The sequence below is a fragment of the Bubalus bubalis genome, chromosome 13, assembly GCF_019923935.1.
Source record: "Bubalus bubalis isolate 160015118507 breed Murrah chromosome 13, NDDB_SH_1, whole genome shotgun sequence".
Lineage (NCBI taxonomy): Eukaryota > Metazoa > Chordata > Mammalia > Artiodactyla > Bovidae > Bubalus > Bubalus bubalis.
In genome coordinates this window covers 72,843,422-72,856,840 of record NC_059169.1, presented here as the reverse complement: position 1 = coordinate 72,856,840, position 13,419 = coordinate 72,843,422, and the positions used below count along the sequence as shown (strand labels likewise).

Below are 13,419 nucleotides of genomic sequence, written 5' to 3'. Positions count from 1 at the left end.
CACCAGACCAAGAGTCTGGATCTGTCATATTTTTTTCGGCATTTACCAAAACTAGCTTCTATTTCTTATTTCCTTCTTCTGCTTGGGAAGGGTAACGTTCAAACTAACTTACAGATTTTTCGCTCATAATGCACCATTGTTTTTGTCTATTGTTTCATCTCTGATTTATTGTTGTGAAGCCTTTGTACATATGGTGTACTTCTTGTGCTTGTTGCCTAGATTTTAAACTCCTTCCCAGCCCAGGCCTTTTTTTCTTGCTAGAAATACTGTATTCGGAACCCAGCATTAGCTAACATAATGACAGAGACGATTCTTCGAGTCCCTCCTCTGTGTGGATGCTGCCGTAAGGATTTGTGTGTGTCATCCCATGTAGTCCTTCCAGTGACTCAGCGAAGCCAGCGCCAGTACTATGCTCATTTACAAGTGAAGAAGCTGAGGCATAGAGAAATTAAGTAATCATTTCCAAGTGCACACCCTAAGTAGTGGAATCAGGGTTTGAGCTCAAGCTGTCTGACTGAAGAATCTCCTTTGCTACTACCTTCATTCAATGAATATTTACTAAACTCTTACTGTATACCAGTGAACAATGCAAAGATCCCAGCCTTCACAGAACTTACATTGTGGTTGAGGAAGAGAGAAAATGAACAACCAAAATACATGAATAAATGGTATGCTATATTAGAAGGCTATCCAAGCACTAAGACAGAAAAGAAAACGTAGAACAGAGGAAAGGGCGGTAAGACAGACAGGTTGACATTTTAAGTAGATAATCAGGGAAAACTTCATGGTTCATACAGAGGAACTGTTTAACAAGTCTCTAGTGTTTGACAAGATGATTTTTTTTTTTATTGATCTCTTAGAGATGTAGCCTGAGATCTTGACTGACTCACTCAAAACTTTCATGAATCTGTTTATTAGTTCTGCCTGTTTAACCCTGGAAGTGACATGTGGTTTTGTCTCCAGAGTCAAGGATGAGGCAGCCCATGGGCTCGCTTCACTGCCTGGAGCCAGTCTCTTACTCCGGAGCACTCCCAAGTGTTCAGGTGTCTGGGGAGCTGGCTGTGGGTGCTGAATCGTGGGGCCGGGTGGGGTGTCTGTCCTGGAGTAGGGAGGGAGGGGTCATTAGACCCCTGGGACATTGTGCAGTGGTTCTTTAGAGAAGGATATCGCTGAGATTCTTCTAGAGAGACCCCTGCCTGCCTAGGGGAGAATGGATACGGATTGTCCAGACAGGGCAAGTGGCCCCAGACCATCCTTCCATCCAAGGATTGTCTCTGAACTGTGGACCCAGCAAGGGACTGAGCAAGAGGGCGAAGGTGGCCTGGCCCAGAGGGTCCCGTCAGTATTAGGAAGACAGTGGGGCCTGTATGCTTGTCTGTGGGTCAGGGGGTTAGATTTATGTGTGAAGGACACACACTTCACCCAGTTACTAAGGCATCATGGAAGGTGCTAATACGCTAAAATTAAACTTCCATTCCCTGTTCCTTGTGCTCCAGTTTGTCAGTCGTGCCCAACTCTCTGTGACCCCCATGGACTGTAACCCGCCAGGCTCCTCTGCCCATGGAATTTTCCAGGCAAGAATTCTGGAGTGGGTTGCCCATTCCCTTCTCCAGGGGATCTTCTCAACCCAGGGATCAAACTCGTGTCTCTTGTGTCTCCTGCATTGGCAAGGCAGGTTCTTTACCACTAGCGCCACCTGGGAAGCCGTGATCACATATTTACTCTCAGCTTAAAAGATGGATCATTCAGTTTTTCTGGAACTGGGCATTATTGGACTCCAACAGGCCTTTCCTTCAGACCAGAAAGCACGGACGTTGCAAATGAGGTTCCCAGCTGTCCTGGTCTGTCAGCCTTCTGCTCGTGGCTGTGGTGGCTGATAACTCAGGATGTTGTTGGAGGGGTGCGACTGGTGGGGGGTGGTCATCCAGCCCCTCCCAAGGCACCACTTTCCTTTTTTATACAAAAACAACACTGTGCCTCCGAGGGTGCTGGCTGCACACCAGATTCCATTGACTGTTTTCCTACGCTCCTCTGCTTATTTTTATTCATTTGGCTACTTTATTTTAGGGCTTCGCAGAGCTTGTTTTGGCCCGAGCGAAACGTATTGTTTTATTTCTGGCTGCCCTGCTCTCATGTGAACGCTTCAATTAAGAAGCAGACGCGGGGAGGACGTGGTTCTGGGGTTCCGGTTTGCTGCCCGGCCGTTTGCCCAGAGCTGCAGTCGACCCCACTCCCCAGGGCAGGCTGAGGCCCCTGGGCAGGTTTCCAGCAAGGACGGACTGAATCCGGCTCGGGATGGGCAACCCGAGCCCATGACACAGGCTCATCTCAGTGGAGAAGATATTAGGACCTGGTCAAAGATCACTTACTTCTAGTCCAGAGCTTTGACATCATTTCATGCCTCCTCACCAGGTATCAGAAATGGATTTTTTTTTTTTTAAAGAAAAAAAAAAAAAAAGGATCTGTTTTTATTATTTTTTAAATTAGAGGTACCCCACAAGAACAACTGACCTTCCCTAGCTGCAGTCCTACAAGGCTGAATCAACGATGTTTGAAAACAGGGCTTTGGTGTCCTGCCTGCTGGTTTAGTTCTTGCCTCTGCCACTTACTAGCTCTGTGTCCTGAGGCAAATTGCATAACCTCTCTGGGCCTCAGTATCCACACATACTGGGAGTGATCATTGTACCTGTTTTCCTAGGTTATGGTGAAGATTCAACAAGGAAAAAAAACCTAATTTTCTATGATCATAGCCAACTGATAATGATATGTAAAACTCCATTGCAGATCGGATTTTTGTCGCTCCAATCGTATCTGGAACTAGTTGAGCTGGAATTTAGACTAAGAATCTAATCAAACTTGGTGCGGTTTTCTTTCCCAAGACTGTTGTCTAAATCAGACTCTTCCCAGACCCAACCACTTGCCTCTAGGAGAGCGCCACCTGTTGGTGGGTCTTGGTTTAGATAGGAAGCTGAGAGGGTGGATCACCTGCGTTTCCCTTGGGATTATTGTTGTTCAATCGCTCAGTTGTGTCCGACTCTTTGTGACCCCATGGATTGCAGCATGCCCAGCTTCCCTGTCCTTCACCATCTCCTGGAGCTTGCTCAAACTCGTGTCCATCAAGTCAGTGATGCCATCCAACCATCTCTTCCTCTGTCGTCCCCTTCTGCCTTCAATCTTTCCCAGAGTCAGGGTCTTTTCTAATGAGTTGGCTCTTTGCATCAGGTCGCCAAAGTATTGGAGCTTCAGCTTCAGCATCAGTCCTTCCAGTGAATATTCAGGATTGATTTCCTTTAGGATTGACTGTTTGATCTCCTTGCAGTCCAAGGGACTCTCAAGAGTCTTCTCCCACTCCACAGTTCAAAAGCATTAGTTCTTCGGCGCTCAGCTTTCTTTGTGGTCCAGCTCTCACATCCATACGTGACTACTGGAAAAACTATAGCTTTGACTAGACGGACTTTTGTTGGCAAAGTAATGTCTCTGCTTTTTATTATGCTGTCTAGGTTTTTCATAGCTTTTCTTCCAAGGAGCAAGCGTCTTTTAATTTAATGGCTGCAGTCACCATCTGCAGTGATTTTGGAGCCCAAGAAAATAAAGTCTGAAAATAAAGGGATAGTGGGGATCAACTAGCCATCCAGGGATGCCCAAATCACACCCTGATACTTCTGGCCATGGACCCCAGGCTTCAGGATTTTTAAAAGCCTTCTTTCTAAGTGATCCCAGTATACTAACACGGTTGAGATATACTAGAAAGATATTTTATTTAGGAAAAGATTTCTTAAGTGGCTTCATTCATAGCTCCATGTATTTATAACAGAATTAGAGCAGCACACAAGAAAAATAAACACAAATTCTTCATCCCTGTTTATTTCGAGTTTAAGAACTGACATATTTCTATCATTCAGAACTTACTGGACTTTTCACAGCTCCTGATTCATTTGCCCAAGCTGGTTTGGGTTGTATTTCAAAATAAAGATACAAATTGCATTCTTAACACTTGCCTGTTATCTGTGAACTCTTATTCTTCCCGTCTGTCTGTAATTATTACTACAACTGCCTGGCTCCTGCTTCGTTTCTCTCTGCCTCCGGCAAGGATCTGCCCTCTAAGAGTCCCAGTTAGAGACACTCACGTCTGTGTGGGCACCCTGAACTGTCTGCTCATGACTTTAATTACAGCTAAATCCAGGATTTCTTTCTCTTCTTCCTACTTGTGTGTTTTGTTTTTGTTTGTTTTTGGTTCTTTTGTTTTTAAAGAGGGTTCAGACCATATTTTATTTCTTTGTTTTCAGCTGACAGGAAAATTTTTGAACCAATTTGTATGACATTTTTCCCCATTGTTTATAATCGGGTTATCCACTCTGGATTATCAAAGTCAAAATGTCTTAATCCAGACTGACTTTCCCAGCCTTTCTGGGCATCTTTCCCATGGTGAGTTAGTGGATGCCCAAGGGTACAAAATAATGTCTGCAGGAACCTCAGTAAATCATAGGAAAGCAAACCTGTTCCTTTTTTTTTTGTACCCTCTTTCTTCCAATAAGAAAGCTAGTTGAGACTCATTGGAAAAGACTCTGATGCTGGGAGGGATTGGGGGCAGGAGGAGAAGGGGACGACAGAGGATGAGATGGCTGATGGCATCACTGACTCGATGGTTGTGAGTCTGAGTGAACTCCGGGAGTTGGTGATGGACAGGGAGGCCTGGCGTGCTGCGATTCATGGCGTCGCAAAGAGTTGGACACGACTGAGCGACTGAACTGAACTGAACTGAGATGATATTCAGACCCAAGTAGGAAAAAATAAGTGACATATTTGAAAACTCATTCTAAACCCTTCAGTGAAACAGAGTGCTTATGTAAGATTAGGATAATTGGCAGTTTAAACCAGTTTCTGCTCACCAAGTTTCCTGTAACCACTTCCAGAATTTAGTCCGTCAGGTGCCATTGTTTTCAGTACTTTCTTTTTTGAACGTAATGTTTCTAACTTTCTTGTCCTCAGGGTTTTTACACAGAACATGTCGTTCACTTGATTTTTATTGTATTTTGGACAAATGAAAATGCAGTGAAGATTTAATCGCCATATCTTCCTAATCATCTAGCTGTGGGATACATGATCTGGCCATTGCTCCAAGGAGAAAGGGTGGGGAACTTGGTCAACCTTGGAGTTAGACATACTTAGCTGTGAATATGGTTACTGATTTCTGTGGCTTTGGGCAAGTCACAGAAGCTTTCTGAGCCTAGTTTACTCATCTGTAGGTTGGTGGTGCTCCTTGCCGTTGGTTTAAATGAGTTACTAGATGCAAAGCTCCAGATACGGTGTCTGGCTCAGTGGGAGTGCTCAAGGGGTGATAACAAATACCCATCTGGATTTTACCTCTTTATTTCTATCTTTTTTTTTTTTTTAAGCCCAATTGGAACCTTTTATCTCTGTGGTTGAGGGTTTGCCTCCTTGTATCTATCAAATTATAAACTTAAAAAAAAAGTAGTCCTCTGTGTTTTTCTTTTCTGCAGAAATCATGTACTTAGTAAATGTTGATGAATCTGTCAGTAATTTATCATCTGGATAGTGAATCTAAACAAATAGGAAAGGAAAACTTGTGATTTTTCTGTATTTCAGTTTTGTTTTAACTTAACCTAGCCAACTGTTTCTCTATAGGGATTGAAAGAGTCTAAGCTCCCTGTAGGTTTTGTTATTTCTTCCCTTTTAACGCAGAAACTGGAACCCAAACCCAGGATGATAAGGGCGTGTTACATAGGTAAATTCTCTCTAACTCAGTGGACACGGAGGTCTGTTCATTGCAGTCTGGGCATTCATGTGCCCACTGTTAACACCTTATACCTTTATTTATAATCAATAATACTCTCAAAAGAAAGAACTGGAAAAATCCAAAATAGCTCAGTTAAAGGATTAGGGTGCTCCTGTAGGCCAGATCCTGGACAGCTAATAGTTTTGCATGTGACTTTCCTATTGAAACTCTCAGAGACTTTAAAAGATGTTTATTGTAATGTGACTCATAGGAGAAGGGAAAGAAAGAACTTAAGAGGAGAGATGATCATAAACTATTTCATGTGTCACTCTTTATTTGATGACGTTTAGATAATTTAGAAAATACTTATGTTTCTAGAATGAATCCTACTTGAGCCTAGTATGTTAATCTTTCTAGGTAAGTGTTTAATTCTGTTGACTCATTTTAAATTTAGATTCACACATGTATTTAGAAAGGAGATTCATAGGTAGTTTTCCTGTTGTGTACTTGTTTGTTAGATGATGGTATCAGTATCATGTTACTATTTAAAGAAGAATTTGAAAACTTTCCTTCCTATCACATGGTTTGAAATGGTTTAAATATGATCAGAGTTGTCCCTTAAAATTTTCCCAGAATTCTTCCTCTGAAGACATCTAACCTGCTTTTGTTTATTTGTGTGTTTATCTATTGGAAGGTCAGTTGGGGAGGTAGGTTTTTGATTTGTGTTTCATCAGTACACACAACATGTAGTGTGATTCCTTAAGTAAATCTGAAATATTGTTTACTGAACATCTTCAGTTCATACTGATTAAGTCCTGCCTAACTAAGGGCGAGGTGATTTGTTACTGTTGAGTTACTGTTTCAAGAGTGGCAGCTCTTGTTTGTATTCAGTGTTTTATGGCATTTTACAGTCGTGTATACCATTCCTAGATTTGGACATTAAGGACTATTCCACATTTTTATTGTTGAGATGGTGATGCTGTCAATTGTATGTTTATATTACTGTGTAGACTGTTATTACTCTTTATTTTAAATTTTCTTTATTTATTCCTTTGTTTATTTGGCTCCATGGAGTTTTAGTTCAGCATGTGAACTCTCAGTTGTGGCATGTGGGATCTCGTTCCCTGACCAGGGATGGAACCCGGGCCCCCTGCATGGGCAGCGCAGAGCCTTAGCTAGTGGGCCACCAGAGAAGTCCCCACTGGTACTGTCTTTGGTACACTTGGCCAAGGGAGCCAGTTTTACCCCAGATCATGCAGCAGATACGGTATCCATCCTTAACAGACAACAGAGTTGTCTAGTACATTGTAGGTACTTAGTAATTCTGGTGAATGAAATACTTGTTTAGTATCTACTATGTGTTTGGAAAAGGTATAAAAGACATGTTCAGAGACAATATGTTATGAATGCAAAATTGAATTAAATAGTTTAAATATTAAGGCAAATGTGTATTCGGATACATTAAAGGATTCGATTTACATACTCATCTGGGGGAGAAACCATTTTCAGATGGAGAAAAAAGTAAATATTGATTCAGTTACCCTGTACCTGGCCTGAATTTACAAACTGATACAGAGAGCTAAAACTGTTTCAGTAGTATTTTTGTTTTTCTATATGAATTGGGCTATAATGCTAGGAAATGGGAATCACAGCTCTGTAGTAAGAGTGGTACAAAAAATAATGTTGATCTAAATTTAGATTATAATATTTATTTTAAAATGTGTTAAAGAAAAGGTATTGATAGTTGATAAGATTGTATTGGATTATGTTGAAGATATATTGACAAAATATTCTTTCCTTTTCTCTTAGATTTATCTAAAAACAGACTGGTTGAAGTTCCAATGGAGTTGTGCCATTTTGTATCACTGGAAATTCTTAATCTGTATCATAATTGTATCAGAGTCATTCCGGAGGCCATCATTAATCTACAGATGCTGACTTACTTAAATTTAAGGTAGGTTTAAAAAAGAAAAAAGATCACTTGCATTGCTGTCAGTTTTTTTCTCTCTAATCTTTTCTGATCACCCTTTGAAATAAATCACATGAAGATTATTGAAGAAATATCTTTTATAATACGTTTGTAGTGCCGTTAATATTGTTTTTGGTGCTCGACTTCTCAATGTCAATAGGGCAAGATGTTTTGGCTTCTTAAGATGATTGATACAGCATCATTTATACTTTTTTTCTGATACTTGGAAGGTTGTTGGTCTGTTTTCTTCGGATATTGATGTAGATTTTGGAGGAGGAAGGCTGAAGGAAGTGAGAAAGGATTGATGGTTGAGGCAGATTAGGGCCTTCCTGGTTTTGAAAGTTTTTGGAACCATTGGATTTGCTACCCAGGGTTGATTGAACCTGTTCACCTTGGGTCACTAGAGAAAGCTGAGGAGAGGAACACTGAGCCACTCTAGCAAGATATGACTTTGCTGTCTTTAGCCCATTAAATTAGGTCAGTGTTTGCTGAGTTTGGGTCAGTGGTCTGTACTGACTCTCTGATTAAGCACAACACAGTGTGACCTATTAATGTACTGAGTAGCCCTGAAGTTAAGAAAACTAAGAGTTTTAAGGCCTAGCTTTTAGCTGGGTTTAGCAGCTTTAGCAGCTTTTCGCTGCTGTGACTATCAGCTTTTCTGGCCTGGTTTTGACTCCTTGATACTTAAATCCTGGCTCACATCTGGGATATCAGGCCAGAGGGGGAGCTGTTCTATCAAGTCTGTCTCTACTATTAAAACAAAGTTGCAGAGTTCAAGCCCGAGCAGCCATCACGCTCGTCAGTTGCATTATCTTACTCTGCAAAGGATAGCGCCTGACTAGCAGGGTTTGTGCTGTGAAACAAATATGCCAACCTTCAAAGTGCAAGATTCCCAGTAAACCAGGTATAGTATTAATTTATGATAGAGAATAATGTCGTTTATATTTTAGGGTTTTTATTTGTTTGTTTGGTTTGGTTTACCACTGATAGTTAGAAGTCTTCTGTAGCTTTCTTTGTTGTCAAAAATGGGTTTCCTTTGCATTTCATTAGGACTGTATATCTTTTCCCTTGGGAGTGAAAAATAAATCCTAGCCATGTTTTTAAGTGGCCTTTATTTCATTTTTGGTAAATAAGATGTAAACTATTATTATTATTACTACTAGAAGCTCAACAGAGCCAACTTTCATTTTTTCCAGGTTTCTAGTTCATTTGAGTTTTCTTGTGTAAGAACCATTCATACCATTTCTGTTGCAGCCGAGTATTAATTACCTGGAATTGCCTGATGGAGCCAGCATAGTGATGTCTATAGACATGGCTTATTATCTCCCTAAAACATCTGTCTTCTAGTCCCAGCCCACATAGGGGAAATAACCCAAGAGCATATGTAGTTGGTCTGTTTATTTTACTTACCTACTCCTGATACTTTCACCTCTAGCAGCCTGCTTTCAACAATTAAATAGATTTAACTTTGCATTATTGTACAGTATTAAATATATATATATATATATACACACACTGAGAAACCTTGGGGTAACAGATGATGTATTTCTTCTGGCATGATATAAACTATAAAATCTATAAATACTAGGGAATCTAATCTCAGCATTTATATTTTGCTTTAAAAGCAGTAATAAAATTGTTTTTGATAGGATGATTTTTATGTTGAGGCTAGTTGAAGGTAGAATAATGTTACTGTTCTCAGATGGTAGAAAGACTATATTGGAATATGAATCTCAGGAGTCTTTCAATTAAGAACAGAGAGAATTTATTGGAACTATTAATGGTTGAAGTTGTGTTTGGCATATTGTAAACAGAGTTTTGTGATGTATTTCTAGGTAAAAGAAAGGAAAGAAGTAAAGGGGTCATTAAGCACCCAACTTTTTAAACTTTGTTTTCTTCTTATAATGGTTTCATTTCTCATTTGATTTAATTTCTCTATTTTTGGTCCCATTTATATGGTGGTGGTTTAGTCACTAAGTCGTGTCCGACTCTTACAACCCCATAGACTGTAGCCCACCAGACTCCTCTGTCCTTGGGATTCTCCAGGCAAGAATACTGGAGTGGGTTACCATTTCCTTCTCCAGGGTATCTTTCCAACCCAGAAATCATTTATATAGGTCATTTTTATTTTGTTTTGTTTTGTTTTGCTCACATTTCCTACTTTAATATTACCATCTTTTAAGACATATTCTCTAGTGTTGAATCATAACTCTTCAAAGGAATTGGTAAATAAATGGAGGAAATTAAGAAAAATATATCTCTTACTTTTCAGAGATACTCTTAATATGTCAAGGTATATGAAATATGTATGTGTTTCCTCTAAAATCTTTGAAACTCTGGTGCTATATGTACATATGTGATTATCTTTGGTGACTTCTATCACATTTACTTTAAGAATGTCACCTAAAATAGCAACACAGGGCAATTTTTAAAGTGAGCAGGAGATGGTCATCTTTTCTATTCATTTATGAGGCCTTTAACTCCTGTTTGATTATTAGGTTTTTGAAATGAAAATTCTAGGAATAAGACCTTTGGAACTGAGTTTTTCCTTTGTGGGAGAGATTTGAGGTAGAATGTTAAATTTGCCTAAATGGTTTATTTGTAGCTTCTGAAATGGTGGGTGACTGTCACATCTGTTTATCTATAAATGTGTAATACAATAATATCTAGAAAATGCCAGTGGCATCTAGTTAAATGGTAAGTCTTCTAAGAGATGTTGAGTAATGACATCCCATGATAGTAGTGTTGTCTGTGTGAGTTCTTCCTGTCTTCAGGCTACCATCTCCACTCCCAGCCACCACCACCCCGACTTTGAAGGCAGCTGGTAACCAGAAGGAATGTAGAATGTTGTGTTTGTCTGTGATCATGACAGATGTCCTCTTCACAACAACCAGGGTTGGGCACTGTGGCCTTTTCGTGTCTTTCTCATGAAAACTTAAGTCAACAAAATAAAATGAATGGGTGTGGTGAAGAGGCATGGTAGAATTCTCTTGACTCCTGGCCTTCAGAGAGAAGCTGCCAATCCACTTACTAGGAAAAGAGGCAAGATGCTCAGGATGCTGCAAAAAGTGCTGCTTTGTAGGAGAGCTGCTGATCCCCTTTCAATCCAGGCTTTGTGTGTGTGTGTGTGATAATTACAAATTGAATATTATGCCAATGCAGAAAGCTCTTTTTTAATAGTCCATCTAATGGAGTGATTATTTTTTAGTTGAAGTATAGTTGATGTACAGTGTTAGATGTTACAAGTGTACAACACGGTGAGTCACAATCTTTAAAGGTTATGCTCCATTTATAGTTATTATAAAATATTGGCTATATTCCCTGTGTGATACAGTATATCCTCATAGCTTTTTTATTTTATTTTCTACACCTTGTTTATTTGGCTGTGCTGGGTCTTGGTTGCAGCATATGGGATCTTTGTTGCCATGTGTGGGTTCTTAGGCATGTGAGGTATAGTTCCCTGACTAGGGATTGAACCCAGGCCCCCTGCATTGGGAGCTTGGAGTCTCAACCACTGGACCACTGAGAAACTCATGCTTATTTATTTTATACATAATATTGGGTTGGCCAAGAAGTTTGTTTGGGTTTTCCTGCAAGATGGTACAGAAGAACCTGAATGAACTTTTTGGCCAACCCAATAGTTGGTAGCTCTTAATATCCTAGCCCCGTATTGCCCCTCCCCATGCCCTCTTCCACTGGTAACCACTAGTTTGTTTTCCATATCTGTGAATCTGTTTCTTTTTCATTATGTTCACTAGTTTTAGATTGCACATATAAGTGGTATCATACAGCATCTGAAAAGATATATTCTAGATAGAAGCATTTAATCAAATTAAGCATTTAATCTAAACTGTAACTAATTTAGATGTGTTGGGGAAGTCAGTATACATTTCAGAAAATTAATAAAATCCTGTAAATTACTTTTGAGTGCACAGTGTAGACTGGGTCAGATATAGCACGGTCTGAAATAGCTTTAACGGATAGGCAAGTTCAGCAGACTATATCAATAAATACCCCAAACACTTTCTTTTCCATAGTACACTTAGGATTTTACTCTTATTTTTATTAACTAGAAAGAAAGTGCTGCTCAAGAAAATAGCACAGAGAAGCTGCTTTTCAGATTCCACAGATTTCATGTTTCTGTGCATAACATTACACATGGTCTCACTGTATTTTTAATTGTTTTCTCTTTTAAAATAAATCACATGGAGAAATTGCTGATTTTTGTGTGTTCCAAAACAAGAGACGTGTCCTGTGAAGCCACTTTGAATGTATGGGAACCATTCAAAATTGATGACGCCCTCTGGGATGCATTGCATATTCCAGCCGAGTGAACGGTCATAAATATTTGATGGCGCTGGTGATGAGGACAATAGAGGTGATGGTGGTGTGTGTCACTGCGTCTGCAGCTTCTGGTAGGATCTCTCAGCGACATTGTCTTTAAATGTCAAATGGCTGTTTGGTGCCAGCAACCCAATTCCCATCTTAGACTAGAGATGGGTTAAATTAGTACATGGAAAGAAAACCTTTACTGTAAAACACAGTTAAAAACACTTCAGCGTTTCCTATTTTTGCTCTTGCCGTAGAAATGTCCTGTTTGTGGAAAACATTACTTTATTGCTGTTTATGTAGTGTGCCTTTGAAGAAACTGGACTTGTAATCTTTTCTTCTTGGTGTTTACAACAAAAGGTTATGTTGATTTAATATACGTGCCACTGTGTCTTTTCCTGTTAGAAAGTGTCTTAATCCAAGAAATGTGGCCAAGAACAATATAAGTGATTAAACAAGACTTGTTCCTATATCGGAACAAACACTTTGAACCTGGTACACGGGAAGACCTCACAAAGTGTAAAACTTATTTTAAGCAGTTGGAGAGGTTGTTGTTGATGAGACTCTTGAAGAAAATGTACCTTAGAAAGTTTTTAGAAGAACACAGAGCAGAAAAGCTTTTGGCAAGTGTCTGGGTGTTGTGAATGAAACTAAGAATAGGGAGCTTAGCTTCAACGTTTCATCTCAGAGATTTGGGGGAGCAGAAGCTGCCCCCAAAAGGCACATTCTTCACAGCATTTGATCATAGCATTTCCAGAACTCTTGGTTAGTGGTTTTACTGTTCTGGGGTGAAACGCGCAGAGCCAGGAGCTGGTTTATTCATTAGAAGCCCCTTTCTCTGCCAGCATCTTAGGTATTGCCTGTAAAGAAGGGGGGCTGTCTCTTGAGCAGAATGTTATCACACCATACAAGGAATCTTTATTGGCTGCTTTTTCTGAAGCCTGGCATCCTTTTTGGCTGCTTAACAATGTGCAGAAAGAGCCAACTTCCTGATGGCCGTATATAACTTGTATCCCCACATTCCTTTGGGGGCTCATTTGGAGAATAATCTTTAATCCTCAGACTGTAGCTCTCTATTTGAAGGACTTGGGGGAAGCATCCTGCATGCTAGGTTTGCCTTAGAAAGCATAGATTTTATAGTTTTTGTTATGAACAAAAACTAATTTCATTGTTTCTCAGAATCTTAATTTTATCCCTGAGAAACACAGCTTCTCCTTGCATTGACCTTCCTGAAGAAACTCTCAATTATAGGATAGTATTTTTGTCTTTCTAGAAACAGAGAAAATGGGTGATGTCTTCTTAAACTGGAAAAAGGAGAGGAGTTTTGCTCATTCAAGCTTGTATCACTCTTTCTTTTATGAAGATCATAGGAGTTTTTCCTCAT

The 13,419-nt window shown here is 39.8% G+C and overlaps 1 protein-coding gene across 3 annotated transcripts in view; it reads left to right on the top strand.

Moving 5' to 3' along the window:
* Window positions 1-13,419, top strand: part of LRCH1 (leucine rich repeats and calponin homology domain containing 1) — a 215,914-nt gene that overhangs the window by 100,281 nt on the left and 102,214 nt on the right. For all 3 annotated transcript variants that reach the window (XM_044926806.2, XM_025262999.3, XM_025263001.3), the window contains exon 2: window positions 7,547-7,691. In XM_044926806.2, the coding sequence (XP_044782741.2) occupies window positions 7,547-7,691 (145 nt within the window). The remainder of the gene's footprint in view (window positions 1-7,546; window positions 7,692-13,419) is intronic.